Below are 19,945 nucleotides of genomic sequence, written 5' to 3' on the forward strand. Positions count from 1 at the left end.
AACAGGCTTGAGAACAGAGCCATACTATGCCATGCACTGTGCATAAATGTATAGAGAGAGATTCAAGCTATTCATATAGAAATGATCTTAACAAAGCAGTGATTGGCAACCCAGGTACTACATGCCTCCTGTAAGGGTGCCACAAGGAGCTGTGTGCAATATTAGCACTGTTAGGTGTGCAAACATCTAGACACAATTTACAAGACAAACTCAGACATTTCAGATAGGAATCCATAGCATCAAAACAAGTCTAACCCATTGAGGTCTCCCTAAATTCCTTGCAACAAAAGAATTTGCTCTATTAATTTTTCATAGTTAAAAAATGAGTGAAAACTAAGAGCTGAAATTCTCAGAGAGGTGCTTTGGGTCTAAAAAAGGGTTAAAGCCACTGGAATACAGAAAGGGCAAGAGGGGAAAGAAAAGTCCAGAGACAGGGTGGGACTCGCCCAATGTCACATAACAGGTGGATGGTAAGGATATAAATTAAGCCCCCTGGCATGCCCCAAATCACTTCAGTTTGCCATCAATCAGACTACACCGCCTCCCATTCCAGTTTGGGCTGACTTGCTTTTTCAGAGACACTGTTATAAAGAGGAAAGTCCCTGTGGGCTTTCCTCAAAGGATGAGATCTGGCACTTCAAGTTGTGGTCTATTTTTTTTTTTATTATTTTTTATTTTTTTCCCCTCATGGATCACACTGTTTTCACATCATCGGGTAGGCGATGACAAAATAATTCAGCTCTGAATTAATCAGGTCTTTGTATCTTATGTAAATTTCTCTCAACATGTGGTCCTCTTGGATGGTTTCGTGCTGACTTGTATAAATCCTCACCTGTGTGGAAGGAGCAAAATCAATTTTTAGTAAATAACTAGCCAAAATTAAACTCTAACGAGCCTAATGAGGAGCCTAAATAAGCCTACTGCCTAATAAAAAAAGCTAGTCAGCGGGTCAGGCTCACAAGTCCTCTGTCAGATTCTGGTCAGCCTAAAGTTACAGAGCTATCAGAAAGCAATTTGGTTCACCAAAGGCTGAATATAAACTGAGGCCTACTTCAGGCTATTTTATTAATATCTGAATGGCAGAAGACGTATGGGAAAGAGAAAAACACCGGGTGGGATAAACTGTAGCCTCTGTTTCCTGGGACCTACACACCTGGAAGATGAAGATGTAGACAAGCACAAGGGGTCCTCCTGGTTCCCAAGATACCCTGGCTTATTTATAACCTACAGATTGTCGCAGGACTTTACTTTGCATGGTGCTCCCCAATAGGGTTGACCAAGAGGTAATGTCAGGACTGCATGCACATAGACATGTAGTAGGAGATGGAAAGCTGTGTAGGGCATGAGGCAGGCCTGACGCAGGCGGAGGTCAAAGGCACAGGTTTGAAGTCCAGTGGAGGACAATGGGGTGCATCAAAACATGTGGATTCTGTCGAAGAACACCCCGAGATGGACAAAATATTAGGGCTGTGCGAAATTTTGCCCAGCCTTCCATTTCGAAGCTGTTTCAATGAGTTTCGAGCTCGAAACGGCGAAATTGAAACAAAACTAAAGCCTTCGAAACAGCTTCGAAACAAAACAAGGGAACTCGAAACGTTTTGAGTTTCGAAGCCAAGCCTACTGGCTTCAGCGCTGGTCCCAGCCGGCAGCACCCACCACCTGTCAGCCAGCAGGCAGATTGGGGGCTTGCCCGCACCCCCAGGAGGGCTGCGGGGGCTGTGCCAAAGTGATAGGAGCCAGGTGTTGCTGCCTGAGGCCAGTGGCAGCACCGATCTTCCCGGCACTGGTTGCAGGTTGAGCCCAGCACCAGTCTGTCATCTGGCAGGCAGATCAGGGGCCTGCACCCCCCGATGGACTCCGGCAAAGCACCCGCAGCCCTCCCGGGGGTGCGGGCAAGCCCCCAATCTGCCTGCCTGCTGTATTTTATGTTTCCCTATGGGCGAAACAGCAAAACAGTTTCAACAAAATGAAATGGAACAATGCTTTCGAAATGAAATGGAACTTGAAACAAAACACCGTTCTGTCAAATCGTCGAAACTGAAGCCAAATCGGAACGATGCTGATTCGCACAGCCCTACAAAATATACAACACCGGTAAAAGGAAGTAAATCATTTAGGATGGTATAAAAAATGCCTAGTATAATAAGATATGAAAGGGATGTAGGAATATTGTAATTAAAGTAAGATCCTTAATAATAAGCAAATTGTAAAGTGCAAGGCACCAAAACTGAATTGGTCATATATGGGCAACGATGTGTGCTTAGGTCATGGTCGGTAACATAACTGAGTAACAGTGGCAGGATCAGTAATGGGACAGGTTATATAAATGTGTGACTGGGAGCACTTTGTGATGTATAAGCACTTGCAGTGGATAAAAGAAGGATAGAATACACTTTAAAATCGTGTTTAGCCCTGCACCATCCCTGCTGTCAGTCAATCTGACCACCTGGCTACGAATAAAGGCTACGCTAAGTTTATACCCACTGGCTGCGTCTACATGAAACGCTGATTGCTCAGTTGTTACCGTGCAGTCATGTAGTACTTGCATAACCAAGTACTAAATGACTGCGCAGTAACAGTATTTCTGTGCCGTAGGGTCCCGGCATGGTTGCCTGGTGATGCTTACTGCCCCAATTGCTCATTACTACTGCGCAGTAGCATCGCATCACGGTTCATGCCCCGCAATGCTACTGCACAGTAGTAACTGCACTGAGTAGCTGTGTCCTTATTCCAACCCCTTTGCAGTCGAACCTAACTGCACCTTGAAATGATTCACTGGATTTAAGACTGTGCAGCTGGGCTGATCAGGAGATACCTGTGCCAGGGCAGTCCTTTCTACTTCAAGTGGATCTTGGACTTTCATATACCATTCTTATATTACTTGAAAAACCTTCCTGCCTGCATGTTAACAGTAACTACAATGCAATAGTCAATGGAGGAAACTGCCTTGGCATGTCTCAATTATTCTTCAACCTGTTTTTATGCAAGGGATGCTACTTTTTTAACCTTAATTTTGTACCTTCAGCGTACGCAAGGTGCATTTGCCTTCCACCTGATTTTGCAGCAGCCTCTCTACAAACGTGATATCGAGGAAGGCCCAGATTTTCAGAAAGAACAGCTTCCTGCATGACAGCACGAGCTGCAGGAGTTCCTCATCCAGGAATTCATGGCTGTTGTTGAATTCAAGGGTTAATTTCTAGAAAAGACAAAGAATATATGCCTATCCTGAGGGCCAAGCCACTCTGCTCTTGCAAATGCACATGAGATATAATCAGCGGGTTTCTCATTGTATCATTAAGAGGTCTGATTTCCAGGAAGGTCTCTTTAGTATCATCGAATTTATGCAATCAGCTCTACTAAGTAACCAGAAGTTCCTTTCAGAATTCAACCCCTTTATACTAGTCATCATATAAACATAGGCCCCCACCTCCAAAACCTCGCCATTATGACAGAAGGTGCATTGAATAATGATGCGAGTCCTTGCAATGTTTCATTTCTATGAGGTTCTTTCATGTAGTTACAGAGAGGGAATTTAAAGAGTCTGTTTTATTGCCCCAAACCATTAGTGGGGGTGGGATGACTCCAATTCAAAGGATGTCCTATAGATTAAAGAAAATGTTGCAACATACATCAGAGAAAATTAACAGCCGTCTCTGCTCCCAGATTAAATCTCTTTCCACCTACAGCTACCAAGAATGTAATGGTGATTCCACATATATACCTATTCCTCCTTATTTAAATTGACTGCAATTTAAAGTTAAGTTTAGCTTGATCTACATGTTAAACAGAATAAATTACATCTGACACTATAAAGGAATAACCTGCACTAGCACAAAGCTTCAAATCCCTAGGAACATATCAAAGCACTAGGACCTGTGAAATCAATATGGTCTGAAAGAAATGCACCATGTTTCCCCCTCCAGTGAAACAGTGTCCCGTTGGGACTACCGTTTAAGGGGGCACATCAATTTAAGGTGGGTAAAAGGGCCTTGTGGGCTTTGAAGGGCTTCACTTTCACACTGGCAGTTGAGTATAAGGCTAACACGGGCATGGCCTCCTGTTCAAATCAGGAACAGGAGAGTACAGTGTCTCTGTCCCCACCGTACCTGTAGGATGTGCTTGTAAGATGGCAAGAGATTGGTGAGGGTGGGTCTCATTGTCCAGTCCGGGTCCCTGAAATAACAGCTGCGTAGATTGATGCTCCTGACAGGGATCTCTGCTAACAGGATCCTGGCTAACTTGTCATGCTTCATGACTCTTTCAAAGAAGAAGTTCACTCTGAGTTTGGGGGCTCTCTTGGCTAGGTTTCCCCAGGATACCCCCCAGATTATTTGCCTATGAGGGTCATGGATATGGCATTTGATATTTAGGGTCCAGAGAGAATGGGCATTATGTTCACACAGCGTGTCCAGCAGTTCATCGGAAATGCAGTTGTAATTGAGGCTCAGGATGGCCAGATTGCGGAACTTGGACATGGTTTCGCAAAACAGGGGGCTTCTGTAGACAGCGAGGTGACGCTCGAAGAAATTTTCTATGTTGACTTCAGAGGCAAGGCTTTTATTTTTCAAGTAGCTCAAAGAGCTCAAAAGCTCACAGCCTTCTTCCAGCGTCACCCTGGCTCCTTTCAAACTGAGATGATCCAGATGGGAGCCTACTCTTTTCAGGAAAAGTATTAGGTTCTTGATAAACTGATTCCTGGTCACGATTTTCCAGACCAATCGGTCCAACTCCAGGTGCTGCATACTCAAGGACACCAGTCGGCTGTTACATTTGCCCAAGCGTGAGAGAAGCCCTTTCATTGTCACTTGAAATTTTCGCGTCAAGATAGCATTGTAAGGATTCAGGAACCTGATCTCGAGGTGTTCCAAGTACTTGCCAAATTTCTTGACATACCACAGAGAAGATTCAAGCTCTGATGTGTGCAACCTAGAAGGCCTCCCACGAAAGGTGATGGTTCTGGTTCTCCAAAGAGACCCTGCGTACATGGCCTGACTCCATCTCTTACAGACTAACGCAGCCTGGGATCTGTCCCTATCGTCTAACCACCAGAACACGTGGCTGAGGCAGACATCAGGTAGATATGCCCAGCAGCTCTGCTCATGTTCACTGTCATCCTCCATGAAGGAGACAGTCAGTTCCTGCTGGGGACAGAATCAAACCTAGGTGGTCTATAGATCAGGAAGGCAGTGGCTAGCTTCTTGGCTGTCTCCCAACAGATTAAACTCTTCCAATCAAGTGGCTAAAATGTTGCTGCTCTGCATCTAAAAGCATTAATCCATCCTTTGCCTCCTTAGGATCTCTGGTGGCCAAATGAGCTCTCAGATCTAAACTGTGATCTAACCTAAATCAAAAAAGAGAAAAGCAATGAGTCAACTCCCACAACAGGAAAAGCAAAGAGCACAGTTTCAGCCCCTTGACTTCCAGCAGAGCTGAAGCACCTTGCAGTATAATGGGGCAGAGGTTTCAGTTTATCTGCGCAGAGTCCAGAGACCCCTGAGGGTGGCTCTTGTGCCTCATCAGATGTTTCTGAGCCTCTCTGAGCCTCTCTGAGCATGCTGGTGTCCGTACAAAGCACCACTTGCTTTTGCACTGAAAAGATCACTGCTCTGCCCAGAGCATACTAAATCTGCTGATTTTCCTTCTGCCTATTTCAGCAGGCACTTGAAATACCTGCTGGAGATTTTTTTTTTTTTTTTTTTTTTAATTTCTGGAAACAGCTCTGTTTGAAGCATGTATTCCCTGAGAGGGAAATAATCATCATGCAGTTCATCCAATGGAGTCATCCAGTTATTGGAAATGTGGACAATCGTGCCCAGTAGATCGAAGACCCAAGAACAAGTGGTAAAAGGAAGAGACCAACACCACTCAGTATACAAAAAAAATTAGTTACCAGTTTTGACTTCCAGTCTGGATTGCTTGGGAGCTACTTGGGCCTCAGCACCCTTCCTCCTCTGATCTGCTCCCTTCAGGGTTCAGTGATCACCATGCCTTCCCCCCGTCCCAATCACAGGGAGCTCAGCTATTGCCAGGGAGCAAGAGGTAGCCTTTGTGATGTCATGGGCACTGACCTGACTTCAGGGCAAGCAAGGAGAGGGCACCGGCCCTAAGCCGTGGTTGCATACGGCTAACATGACAGTAATGAGGAAAGAAATCGTGAACAGGGAACCTCACAGCTGCTTACTGCCTCCCGTCAACAGTACAGTTACGTATGTGGCAGCTGTCACACAGCAAGGAACGAAAGCAATGCTCGCTGCAAACGAGGACCTGCAAACTTCAAGAGCGTGATGCAAGCTGATTTTCCACTGCCAATAACAAGTCCCAAATCAGATGAGAGGAAAGCATGCAGAAGCCACAGAAAGTTCTCCAAACAGATCTGACAGGTGTCTAGATCATATCCTGGTTTTATTTCCCCGCCGCCCCAGCTATTTCTCTCTCTCTCTGACCTCCCTCTACATGACTTATCCTTTTGTGTGCAAGTACAGCTCCAAACCCTGCTAAAAGATACAGAGACTTGTGCCATACCTCCGGATACTGTAACAAGGCAGTTCTGCAGCTAGGTTCTCTGCAAATTTCCCTAGAGATATGCTTAAAGGGAAAAGGAGTTTGCAAGTACAGGAAGATACTGAACACATCAGATGGAGGAGCTCGGAGATACACCTGGGAGTCACTGAATGATGATGAGAAAGGGAACGCAAGCATACCGGACTGAAACAGCACCAGAGAATAAAGTTGCTGATAAGATAGGGGTGACTGCTCCATGGTTTTGGACTGCTAAAATTAGATCATATGATAGCCTACGCTGCATCCATTCACCCGCATCCTTCTCGGCCACGGTGTCACGATGCCACACAGTTATCACTAGGTGTCAGCACAGTTTAGCTGTGAGATAAAACACGGACAAAGTACTAGCCATAGAAGGGAAAGAACTGACCTCCTATCACAGAGGCTTTCAAAAAGGAGGCAACTGTTCAAACAGAAATGTCTTATGGGAAAAGAGTTGAAGTGAGTCATTTACGCATTTAATGATTTCCCTCTGCAGTAGGATAGAGAGCCATTCTCTGCACCTGTGTTTTCTGCGTGTGAACGGCAGCATACGGCACACACTGTACGGTGGGCAATTTGATTTGAAACCTTGCCAGTAATGGAAGATCTGAAATTGGATCGTTTCCTATTCCCTCCGTTATAACGTTCAATTGCCATATAGATTGCAATTCATTTTGATCAATTAATCCAGATGCTCTTATTCATGCAGAGTTCTCAGGAAGCGCTCTGAAGACAAAGAAAGGATTTGATCCAGCATCAGCTATTGAGAGCGGCAGCAACTGTAACTGAGACTAAGAGAGTTAAGACACCCAATTCCTGCAGCGTCTAACTTTATCAGAGTCCCGGCCTGCGTGATGAAGCGAGAGCAGTGGTTAAACTTTTTAGACCCGAGGCAGCTCTCTGACACTTTCAGTGACTCGCCATGTCAAAAAATAAATATGGGAAAATAATAGAGCAATTCTTCTGTCGCAAAAAAATTGGGATGTTTATCTTGCTAGGGTGATCTGACCCCCGCTGACTTCCTGCCCCTTGGACAGGGGGCTGGACTCGATGATCTCGCGAGGTCCCTTCCAGCCCTAATGTCTATGAAATCTATGAACTCAGAAAGACCCCAACAAATCAGAACGTTTTTAACAAAGTGGATTCTTCTTTGAAATCTCTGGACTTGCCTTGTGAATCGTCTCTAGGTGCTTGCACACCGAGCAGTGGTAACACTGTGGCACAAGAATCTCAGGGCACCTGGTTGAGAATCGCTCAGCATTGCCACTTGCGGTCACTTGGTTAACCACACGACTCATCACCTACCGCTTGCTTCCCTCACCGACAACCACAAACCACACCTGTGGTTCCAGACTGCTGGGTGCAAAAGAAAACTGCAGCACCTTTCCCACCCTGGCTAATGTGGACAAAAACACTGTAGCAAACGATGCAGCAGAATGGGCTGGGGGTGGTTTCCTCTGCAGCAGGGCCTGGCCCGCTTCAGCCGACAAGGGACATTTCCTGGAGGCAGGACAAGCCTCCTTCGCACACCTCCCAGAGGCTGCTGCTGGCTGAGCACGGGTCAGCGTCTCGCGGGGAAGGGGAGATGCTAGGCTGGGACTCGGCAGAGAGGTTGAGCTGCCGGGCCGAGCTCTGCTCCCGGCCCTCCCAGCCTTGTCCCGGGCGGGGCGGGGCGGGGCGGGGCCCGGCGGGCCGGCCAATCCGCGCGGGGCCCGCGCAGTTCAAACCCGGAGCCGCGGCGGGACGCGCGGGCAGGTAGGAAGGCGGGCGGGCGGGCGGGCGGGCGCGGGGCGCGGGGAGCTCCGGCCCGGCGAGGCGCGGGGCGCCGCAGCTCCACCCCGCTCCTGCACGCTCGCACCTCTGGAGCCGGCTGCAAGAGCAACTGGAAACCGAAAAGATGCGGGGCTATGGAGGGACGGGGCTAGGAAAGCCCGGCAAAAGAAGGCATTGCTTTCTGCGGATGCTTCCTAAAGAAATCCCAAAAAGACATTGCTTTCTGCTGATGCTTCCTAAAGAAATCCCAAAAAGGCATTGCTTTCTGCTGCTGCTTCCTAAAGAAATCCCAAAAAGACATTGCTTTCTGCTGCTGCTTCCTAAAGAAATCCCAAATAGGCATTGCTTTCTGCTGCTGCTTCCTAAAGAAATCCCAAAAAGGCATTGCTTTCTGCTGCTGCTTCCTAAAGAAATCCCAAAAAGGCATTGCTTTCTGCTGCTGCTTCCTAAAAAAAACCCAAAAAGGCATTGCTTTCTGCTGACGGTTTCTAAAGAAAACCCCCAAAAAGGCATTGCTTTCTGCTGCTGCTTCCTAAAAAAATCCCAAAAAGGCATTGCTTTCTGTTGATGGTTTCTAAAGAAAACCAAAAAACCCCCCAAAAAAGGCATTGCTTTCTGCTGCTGCTTCCTAAATAAAACCAACCCCTCCCCCCCCCAAAAAAAATAGGCATCACTTCCTGCTGCTGCTTCTAAAGACAACCCAGAAAAGGCATCGCTTTCTGCTGCTGCCGCTTCCTAAAGAAAGCCGGAGGGAGGGTGGTGTCCCACAAGGGAGGCGGGTTGCCAGCTCTGCTTAAATCCGTTTCCAGCATGCCAGCGTGCACACGAGGCAATGCGAATGTGCCCGCATGCTTGCATCGACCTGTTGCAGATCACAGGGCGCAGACTTTAGGTTGGGAAGGCAAAGGTGCACGGCTATGGCATTTCAAAACCCCACTGAACTAACATTTAATATTTATTTTAATGAATGGCCCAGCATTTCCTAGGCATTAGGGACTGGAAGGGACTTTGTAAGATCATCCGGTCCAGCCCCCTGCCCAAGGGGCAGGACGTCAGCTAGGATCAAAAAATCCCAAAGCACCCAAATGTTTCTTACAAGAGTCCAGAGCAGGCGCTTGCACCACCTCTGGAGGAAGTCTAGTCCAGGCCTCGGGGGCTCGGACAGTAAAGAAGTTTTTCCTTATGTCCAGCCTCAAATGGTCTTGGAGGAGTTTGTGACCATTCGACCTTGTCATCCCTCGGGGCGCTCTGGTGAACAGGCGTCCCCCCAGATCCTGATGCACACCCCTGATGTACTTAAAGGCTGGCACCAGGTCACCCCTGAGCCTGTGCTTTTCCAGGCTGAAGAGTCCCATAGCTCTCAGCCTGTCTTCATAAGGCTTGTTTTCTTGCCCTCTGATCACACGCATAGCTCTCCTCTGGACTCTATCTCCTGGGTGACTCAGCAGTCTCCTGGAGATTTATATCTAATTCCTGGAGAATCCAGGGCAATCCTGGAGGGTTGGCAACCCTAGCAACAGCACGAGCATGACAGGGATGCAGCCCCAAAGCGAGCAGGCTGCGATTCTCAGCTGCAAGGTCAGGGCTGAGTGACTTGCAGGGTGCACCGTTCGTAAGGACGCCTGGGCCTTAGTGGCCGAGTAGCAGCAGCCGGATAGACCTGGACGTGCTGCGTCGGGGAGCTGTTGTGCAGAAGCACTTGCAATGCAAATGCAGCCATTGGCATGCAACTCGACCATCCCTTTTGAGAGCCATAATAGTCGAGGCATGCATGCACACCCACCCACACCAACACAACTTCACAGCCTGCTTGAAATACAGGTATGGCAGAGGTTTCAATAGATAACCTTTAAGGTCTTGGGAACAAAAATCGGTAACCTCACTGGTCACCAAAACCCATGCATTTACTAAAGACAGTGATAGCTCATTAAAACTTACTGCTCCCCCTCTTCACCTCTCTGTATCCTCTTCCCTTGTGAACAATCTTACTCTTACAAAATGGGGGTTAACTATGTAGCAACTTGTCTTTTCTTGGTCTGTAACTACTTCTGATACCTTCTTCCTCCACAGGTTTACTACTTCCTTTTCAAAAATGAGCCTTTTTATTCATGCAATAGGGTTAAACAAAAGCATTTTTTCCTAAATGGTATTTACCTTGCTTCTCTCCCAGACCTGAAGAAAGGCATTTGGTGCCCCAAAGCTTGCCTAACCTACCCTCCACCTACAATAAATGCCAGTAAATGATGCGATAAATGGTCCCATAAACGATATTGCTTCTTGCACATTCCCGAAATTAGTGAAACTGCTGTGCATATTGCAGTTTGTCCTCATACCTATATGCAAAATTGTATTTAAGGAAGTCATCGGTTTATTGTGTGCTTTTGATATGTTACTGTCCTGTGTAAGCCCTTGCAGAAGCTGACCGTGGGGTGTTTGCTAGGTGGATGGGTGGTTGCTGAGGCTGGGCACGGAGGGAAGCCATCCACGAAACCCTTTCAGAGCACGCAGCACATCTCAGTAGAGTGCCCGTTTTAAAGCTTCATTATGCTTCTACACTGCGGTACATTTATTAATATGCAGTGGAGTGTTGAGAAACATAGTTGGCTCTTATCTCCAATCACTAAAGCATATCTGAATGCAATTTGCTTTGCCTTTTTTTTTTTTTTATATCATTTTTAAAGCAGCTTCCTTCTGAGTTCATACAGTTCAGTGATTCAGCATGGGGGACTTGTTTATTAGCAAGAGCTACTAACTTAAAGTATTCCCTTACAAGGAAATTGAGAGTAGGTCGTCTGCTGACTATGCCCCATAGGAGACCCAATCTACTGGTCACCAGAGTCCAGAAAAAATGGATGGGAATGAAGGGTGAACATTTATCAATTAGCTCAGTCAGGTCGTAGAAGTTGTACTAAGAGTATATGGAAGCGATATACCCGTAAGTGATTCACCAAGCCCAAAATTTAAATCCACCTTAGTATGAGGGACCAAACAGAGGACCTTGCACAGTGCCTCAGATAGGGCATTCATGTCTTTGTTTCTTGTAACAATACTCAGACTTACAACCGGGTCAACATCTGTAGACAGCAATGCAAAATAGAGACATAGCAGGCGAGAGCATAAAAGCAGTGTTAGCCTGGCAAAATGTCATACACTAGCAACAAAAATAAAAGCATAAAATCTTGTTTGACTAGCAATTAAGCACTATGTTTGCTGTTGGAGAATTAACCTCTTTCCTCCTTTAGCATAAAGCCAATTGCAGCCCTACAGCGCAGGGGTGCACCAATAAAGATTTTCTTGGCCGGCTGCATTCCTGGCCACGTGTGTGCTGCAGCTGCGTACATGCACGCAGCATTTATCGGTGACGTCACGGTTACACTGGCCAAAAAAATAAATCGATTATTGATGGCCGATAATGTCAATTTTCCTTTTATCGGTGCCAATCCATTATGCGACCGATATATCGGCACACCTCTACTACAGAGGTTGTCTAGGAAAGTTCGTATTGCCACATCCCTTCGTCTGCTCATAAAACATGGGTAGCTTTAGAAATAAAATACTCAGTGGAAACCTACTGAGTCTTGTAATTGGCCTTGGGCTTATGGACAGGGTTGGGGAAAGGGTTTTTTGTTCAGATCCAGGACTGGTTGAACAGGCCATGCCACTGGTGTATCCTTTTTCATTTGGATTGCTTTGTCTCAGCTCGTTGTTTAATACCTTTCTCTGATGTCTTTAGAACTGAGCGTGGTCCGAGGCCTAGGGAGAGATGGCATCCATGTTCCAAAGCGTCGGGGTATCAGTGGGCTGGAGGAAACACCAGTTACTGGCCGATGTCGATGAGAACGAAAGCCCGGTGCCGGACAAATTTAAGAAGAGGCCTTCATCAAGCTCTCTCAATACCATCCGCATGTCTTTGAGAAAACGAATGCCCTTAAAGCAGGTGGAGCTAAACCTCCATGAGAATCCCACTTGGGAAAGTCTGGAAGCAAAAGAGAAGCAACAAACTTTCCGAGCTATTACCAGAACAGCAAGAAACGCCTTTGGGACAGTGTCTCAGGTACCTACCCTTGCAACTGAATATGGATGGGAGGGAAGTCCTTACCTGTTGTCCTCTTGTTTCAACACTGCACGTAGTGTGCCGCTGCCAAAGAGCACAGAGGGCTTTGTAACTGAAAATACGACTGTGTCTCATCAATGGCAAATGTTCTTTTTGCCATAGCAAAAATGGAAAATGATGCAGAGAGGAAAATGCAAGAAGTCCTGTTTAGAAATGCTTCAGCAAAAGATCTTTCTTTTGCAATAAACATAGAAACCCTTTTTCTCTCGTACATCATATTACACAGAGGTAGCTTTTAAAATAGATAGCCGGATAGAACGGCTTGGCGGGCTGCGTCTAGCCCACGGGCCGCATTTGCCCACCCCTGCATCTAGTCCAACCCCTTGCTCTTAAAGATTTCCAAGGATGGAAAATCCACAGATCTGTCCCATGCTTAACCACTTTCAAAGTACAACATTTCTTCCTAAAATATAACTGAAATTTTCCTGAGTGTAATTTGAGACCATTACTCCTCGTCCTGTCCCTATGGCGAGAGAAAATAATCTATCACAATCGACTTTATAACCACTCTTAAGGTACTTTAACACTATTATCAAATCCCACCTGTTTTTTGCTTCTCCAGACAAACTAATCCCATTTCCTCCAAACTTTCTTTGTAAAGCATATTTCCTAAATATCTAATTTTCTCTCTCTCTCTCGCTCTCTGCTGGACTCTTTCCAATTTGTCCCTGCCTCTTTTCTGAAGTGAGTTGCCCATAACTGGACACATTAGTCTGGCTGAGGCCTCACCAGCACTGATCAAAGTAAAAGAATCACTTCCCTTGACTTGCAGGTGACACTTCTGTTAATACAACCCAGCATGCGCCTGGCTTTCTTTGCAACAAAGAGTAGACACCCCAGGTCATATTCTGCAGTTCTGCAGCCTCGCCAACCATTCCCCAGCCTGTATTTATGCATGCAGTTGTTCCCTCTGAACTTCAGGACTCTACCTGTCCTTCTTGAATTTCTTTCAATTAATTTCAGACCATGTCTCCAGGTCATGTATAAAATATATGGCTATTTGATAATCCTCATGTGCCTGCATTTCAGAAAATCCAGAAGTCTTGCCAGAACCCCATGCAACCTCTAGTGACTTCTCCAGCCAGAGCCCCTGCAAGAACCAGCAGTGGCTCCAGCTCTGCCAAGAAAAGAAGCACACCCCCTCAAACTCCTTGGCGTAAGAATGGGTTATCCAGAACGGCCACCCCAGCATCTGGCCCCAGAAGTACCCCCCGATCCAGCAAGAGAGCCTCCCTCTCATCTGGGTCTGCAAGAAGCTTCCAGGCAAAAGAATGGCGAAGCGTCTCTAACTGGCTGGGCAAAGATGCTCTCCCTCTCCGCAGATCTAGGAGAGCAGCAGCGTTGAAGAGCCCTTATTCATCACCTCCACCTGCCACCGGAAAGAGGCAAGCCACCCTCGTTTGTAATTCCTACTACTTTTTGTTGCGATTAGAGTAGCTTGCTACCACCCTCCTTCCCTGAAACAAGGCAGTATTTTACATGGCTAGGAAGGTAACGAAGTTGTTGCCCCAGCTTTCAGACACACTGATTGTGGCAGAAAACTAAGGTATAGCAACTTCATTTGGCATAAGGATGAGGAGGGAAAAGTCCATTTTTCTTTGATGGGGCGATATAAAGTACATATCACGTGATTATACCAGCTCCTGTCTCAGATAAGCAGCTAGAACCCAGAGTTTGCACTGATGCCATCTCTGACATCATTTAGACTTATTTTCTTTGGCATTTCCCCGGGGTTTGGGGTTTTTTTTTTTTTGCATATTACTATAATACCTGGGGTCGGCTCCTACCATCTAGGCTCTGTGTAAAAGCAGAATGAAAAGACAGCCCCCCACCTCAAAAAGTTTAATTTAAAGTGGGCAGGAAAGAAAATGACCAGGGTTCAGTGCCTCATAAGGTAAAGAGAAACTGGCCAGTCTGACATGAGATTTGCATGACTCGTTAACGAATCCTCTGCACCTTGGTACTTCGATTCTTAAAAAGTATTAAATAGATTCCTTCCTACTCTCCACTATCTTCCTGGGTATTGAAGTTAGACTCACCAGTCTGTAATTCCCCTGCCCTCTGTGATCCCTGCTTTAAAAAGGTCAGTCTATTTGTCCCTTCCCAGTCTTTTGAGACCGCACCTACGCTCCATGGCTTCTCAAAACTAATAGCCAGTTACTCTGTTATTAACTCAGCTGGTTCCTTGAGGACTAAGATAAATCTCATCGGGCCCTGCTGTCCTTCTTGAACAAGTTTTATCCATCCATGACCGTATTCCAGTCAGCTGAACTATCCTAAATTTCAGTTATCCCAATGAGACGATTGTGTGTGCATACTGGGACTTCCAGTTCTTCCTGCTTATTCCCCAATAGCTGAGCTGGATAAGCAGCTGAATGCCCCACTACTTTTCCCTCTTGCAACTCGATTAAGATTCACAGTATTTCCTCTTCTCAGGCCTTTATCCAGATGAGTGGTTCTCAACCTTTTTAGATTCAAGGAACTGTGCCCGCCCACCCCCCAATAGATTCAAGACACCACTTGGAAAATCCCAGCTTGTAGTTTTCACCCATTTTTGACTAAAGAAAAATAATAGAGCAAGTATTCAATTGCAAAAAAATGGCCACAACAGGTCCGAATGTTTTTAACTCTATAGATTCCTATTTGAAATCTCTGGATTGATTGCACCTAACAAAGCTAACATGGCGTGGCATCCCACGTCACCCTTGGAAAGGATCTCAAAGCACCCCAGGGTGCCATGGCATCCTGGTTGAGGTACACTGACCTGGATCATCTTGCACTTTACTTACCTTTGGATTTTTTGTCTCCACCCCATGTTGAACCTAGTTGAAAGCCCTCCCCCCTAGTTTAGCAAAGATGCTTTCCCCCTGTCCCCTTTTGTAAGGGTGGATCCTCTTTGTGATCTGCAATCCTTTGTGGAACACCATCCCTACACGACGTCCTGTAGAAAGAGTTAAGAGCAAATTATGGCTGAAGGTTGGGTGGGGGCCATGCTTTTTCCTAGAGTCTTAAGATTTAGCAGGACAGAGCACTAGGATACTTAACTAGAAAGATACAGCTGCAGTAGCAAGGGGCTGGATTCAGATAACCTAAGAGATGTGTCCCATTTGACTCTTACCGTTGAATATCTCTTTCAGGGCCTTTGAGTGCGAGTTAGAATTGGTCTCCACGGGAATTCGGCAGCTGAAGTGTCTCTCTCAGGTGTTTGATGATGCCATTGTGAGAGAGGAGAGGTAAATGAAAATTAGACACGTTTATCCCCACTGCCCAACTCTTGCTGTCCAGAGGGATAGTCCTGATAAACAGTTCACCACTTCCCATCCAGAGTCAGTGATGCTGCTAAATATAAACTAAATGATCCCGGCAGTTCATACTGAAGATGAGCGAGAGCACCAGAAGCATCTCAGCTGCAATGTAATGCGGCCTTTCTGTTTTAAAACCATCTATGTCTAGAAATCTGAAGTCTGGCTTGCAGTTACTGTAAAGCCTATAATACAAATTCTTACGTGCTTCCAACTGTGAAAACACAGACTTCTCCAAATCAGTGGAGCCAAACTCCAATTTGCCATATGGCGGGCTCCCCCCGCCAATGCAGTTGGCTTAGTAGCCTAAAGGGTTGCCAATAGGCAATCAGTAGAATCTCTCTCAAATTTCATGTAAATATGAGCCTGAACGCCACCTGGGAATTTGCAAGAGAAAGCACTTGAGCCGACTTAAATAATACTGAAAACAATGTATTTAAAAGTATTCGGATCCCAACAATGCCCGAGATTAATTTGGTTTGTGAAGTGCATGACTGGTTATGGTTGGTATTGCAATTTCCCCTTCGTTAGGGATTTCTCAGGCATGGGAAAGAAAACTGTAAGTGAAGACTGTGGCTTCAGTACTTCACCACATGGCAGGGCAACCTGCCGTCAAGGTACACGGTGTCCCGATTCACTCTAACTTACGTTGTCTAAGTAGCTTTCAAGTTTAATGACCCTTTAAACACTCAGGGCAAAATTCCTTTTTTTGGAGATCATCAAATTAGTGAAAGGCTAAGCAAATGTTCTTGTAACTGTTGTCCAAATCCAAAAAGATAGATGCTGTACTCTACGAGAGCCCTTCTTGCTCTGATCAAGTGTGGGCAAAAGTAGCCAAAATTCCCAAAGGTCCTATATCAATTTAATGATCATAACCATTTGAAGTTCAATAAACCCTCATTCCTAATATTCTTCCATCTGTTAGTGATATGACAGTTTCTCTCATTCGTAACTGAAGATAGTGCCAGCCAGGTAAAGTTGTTCTTCAGCTTGCTTTGAGTATGCTTGCTTCACTTGCATGCATCTGAATGAATGGAGGAAAACTGCTGTTTTGGGCGAGAAGGACAAACCATCCCTTCTTTCCTTACGTTCACCAGCGCTGGGTCTCTCCCTCGGCTGCAGTGATCTACCATGCAGCCATCGACCCCAATCAGCCTCTGGTAGATTGGAGGCCACATCAGAACTTCAGTTTGACTTCTGTGCAAAACGGCTGTTTTTCTCACCGAAGCCCAGAAAATATTCTGGTTACTAATATTTTGTCACGTGACTTCAGTTCTCACCGGTTACTAACTAAGACTGTACAGCATGACAGAACAAAACGTTACCGTGACTTGCCTACTTTAATTGTGCGTTCTTCACCCTTCTTAATATCTCACTGTTACGACAAAGCTACTTGGGGGACAGTAGTTGACATCTGTATTGCTGGCATTAGAGGCAGCAATTCCACCTAGGTGGATGTAAAGCAGGCAACATTTCTCCACTGTAAATTTCTAAAACACGGTGTTTAGTGTCAATTCATTGAACCTTCCCGTTAATAAATTTGCTATGGGAACTCCTTAAATGCGAGAATTATCTTCACCGACAGCTGCACAGGTTTGCACTCTGGATTTTTATTTCAGGGGGAAAGAGGGTGTTAGCATCTACCACTGTGTTCCTATACCCACTCTTGCGACAAATACCGTATTGAGCTTGCATGTGCAAAATCACATGAAAAGGTGGAATTTTCATCATTTAAATTATGAGCGATTTTGCAAGCTTCCTACACCATTAAGTAGGATAGTTGCTATTACATTATAGTAATGCAGTTTACTTTAGGTATGTGCCCCAATTCTGTCCCTTACTGATTTGTAGATCATCAGTGCTTATGGGTTTAACATTTAACTTACTGAGAAAAGCTTTTGCCACCCCCTTAAACTACCTTTCCATCTCCAGTATCTGTGACTTTCTTTTCAAGTGGGGACCACTTATCCAAGGCCCCCTTCGATTTAAAGAGCAGTCTTGTATATACACTTACATTTCCCAGCTGCCTGATTCTCTGCAAAACAAGCAATGATGTAAAACCAAAGTGCACACGATCACGTGTCTCAGACATTTGTAGTCAGGAATTGGACTGCGCCCATTAGTGTTCCTGTTAATTAGCTTATTATACTGCTTGATTTGCTGCTATTGTTGGCTGTATAGCTGCAAGTAAAACCACAAAAAAAAAAAAACCTTTTCATGACTCAGTCGTACTTTCTTGTATTCAGACCCCTGTTTAATACACAAAGCATGCTTTCTTCCTTCTGTGCTGCTGCCTTCTGCCAGCTTTCCAGCAGTTGGTTGTGCAGCATATACACATTACTTAACCGTAGTAATTATTTTGTATTAACAGCCCTCCGTTTTTTTTCCCCCCTTCTCTACAGAAAACAGGCAATATCAAATTACCATCATCTAATGGCACAAAACTTGAAGTCCCTACGTCATTCTCGGAAACTCTCTCAGTCTTTCAGGAGGCGTATGAAGAGGCTCCACCAAGCAACAGGCGCTCAGACTGAGATGGCTTTACATAGTTTTAGCAACTTGTGATCGTGTGAAGGGTTAACTCAGCATGCGATTCAGAGGGTTGCCTTTTCAATGTCTTCTGTGTTTGGATTTAACTAACCAGACTTTATTAACTGTGTATCATTCCTTTCAAATCATGACAAAGCATCTCAGATCTTTCCTTTTTCGGTTTCTCTGTCCAAGCAAGCAGAGATTATATGCATTATCCTAATACAGGGCAGCCCATTATATGATACTTCCACAGTGGACAAGCAATTTGAACTTGACCTCTGCGTTTCAAAATGGGTGAGGCGTGGGGTCCCATCAGTATCCTCCAAAGCACAGCTCTGCTTCTGCAAGGCCTTGGCAAAACTATAACGCTGTTTTCATGAAGATACCTGCCTCCTATTAGAGGATGGTGTGGATGAATGTTTCCACAGAGCTTTGGGCATAAAAACACCATTGGTGCTTAAGTCTTATTTTCAAAAGTGACTTGGGTCACTGCTATCTTAGGTCCTTTTGAAAACACTGACTGACTTCAGTTTCCCTCGTTGCTAGAAACAGCTAAGAACTATGGGATTCTGTTTGAGTTACTCCAGATTGACCCTGGATCAACCAAGACTCAGTCTGGCCCCCCCTTTCATCTCAACTAGTTTGACTCTGAACTCCATGCTGGCTCCAATGCTCAATTTCTTGCATGCTGCTGCTACTACTACAACTTGGATCCTAACAGCTGACATAAATAATACTGCTCTTGCAAATTGGGAGTGCTTGTGGCTCCTGCACACAACTGAAGGCAATTTAAGTTGGTTTCAAAAGCTCAAGTAACACTAAGTCCTATTTAATTAGCAGGTAGTTTAAACAGATCTAATATTTTACCCCTTTTTTTAAACTAACAAGTTAATTTTGACAACCATCGTATACGATAGGCTGTATAAGCTAGGCAAGCTAAGCTTAGCAAAATTAACATTTTCTAACATTTTAACAAAGTGAAGGAAACTTCCATATTCTAAAATTCAGCGTCGACGCTGCTGCTTCAGGCAGCATCTTTTCCTCCCAGTATTCTCTGGGAGAAGGAGATAGACACAGTGGTGCTTATTACTTCTAAAAAATAAGATCTGTTACTGTTGTTAAATTGCAGGCTAAGCATGAATCCTGTTTCCATTTTCTGAATAATTTGAAAACACAAAATTTTAGTGAAAATGAAGCAGCCCATAGTCTAGCAACTAAATCCGAATGTGCAAGCGCTCACGTGTGCAAATCCTTTTCTTGCCCGTTGCCAAACCAGATTTCTTGAAGACGTTACTGTTTTGAAAGGGTGAGTGCATTTTGAACACCAGGCTCTAGCTCCCGTTCAAATACGGATAAAACTGGGACAACCCTTTCAGCATTTTACGGCCCACGGAAAGCTTTTATAGAAAGAAAAAGGCTAGAAGTAATAGAGCACCTGCTCTGTATCGAGTAACTTTCACTTGTATGTATTGATATATTAAAAAGAATCAACCCTTGTCAAGGTTTTCATAAGTTGTGTCTCGTTGCAAAAAGTTTTTGAAGCACCTGTCTCTTGCCCCTTGCAAAAATCCTCACCCTTCAACTTCCGCTCATCTTTCGGTTGGGAGTTAGGTGTTTATCCACGTGCTTTCATTTCTATGCTGCTTCAGATGAAGCTCTAGTTCTCTGGCAGGTACCAAGT

The 19,945-nt window shown here is 45.3% G+C and overlaps 2 protein-coding genes across 3 annotated transcripts; one reads left to right on the forward strand and one right to left on the reverse strand.

Moving 5' to 3' along the window:
- Positions 1-673: 673 nt before the first annotated feature.
- LOC102564453 (F-box only protein 39) lies at positions 674-8,192 on the reverse strand. Its single transcript, XM_006263921.3, has 4 exons — positions 5,891-8,192; positions 4,107-5,341; positions 3,020-3,196; positions 674-832 (listed from the first exon to the last, which is right to left on the reverse strand). The coding sequence occupies exons 2-4, from the start codon at positions 5,118-5,120 to the stop codon at positions 704-706; spliced, it is 1,320 nt and encodes a 439-aa protein (XP_006263983.1). The 5' UTR covers positions 5,121-5,341; positions 5,891-8,192; the 3' UTR covers positions 674-703.
- PIMREG (PICALM interacting mitotic regulator) lies at positions 8,192-19,760 on the forward strand. 2 transcript variants are annotated; one of them, XM_019493443.2, is made up of 5 exons: positions 8,192-8,298; positions 12,050-12,370; positions 13,460-13,815; positions 15,568-15,663; positions 18,135-19,760. In XM_019493443.2, the coding sequence occupies exons 2-5, from the start codon at positions 12,080-12,082 to the stop codon at positions 18,295-18,297; spliced, it is 906 nt and encodes a 301-aa protein (XP_019348988.1). In that variant the 5' UTR covers positions 8,192-8,298; positions 12,050-12,079; the 3' UTR covers positions 18,298-19,760. The 2 variants fall into 2 exon arrangements, with proteins under 2 accessions (XP_019348988.1, XP_019348989.1); XM_019493444.2 differs by lacking the exon at positions 18,135-19,760 and adding an exon at positions 16,658-16,704.
- The last annotated feature ends 185 nt before the right edge of the window (positions 19,761-19,945 follow it).

This window comes from Alligator mississippiensis, chromosome 14 (genome assembly GCF_030867095.1).
Source record: "Alligator mississippiensis isolate rAllMis1 chromosome 14, rAllMis1, whole genome shotgun sequence".
Classification (NCBI taxonomy): Eukaryota; Metazoa; Chordata; order Crocodylia; family Alligatoridae; genus Alligator; species Alligator mississippiensis.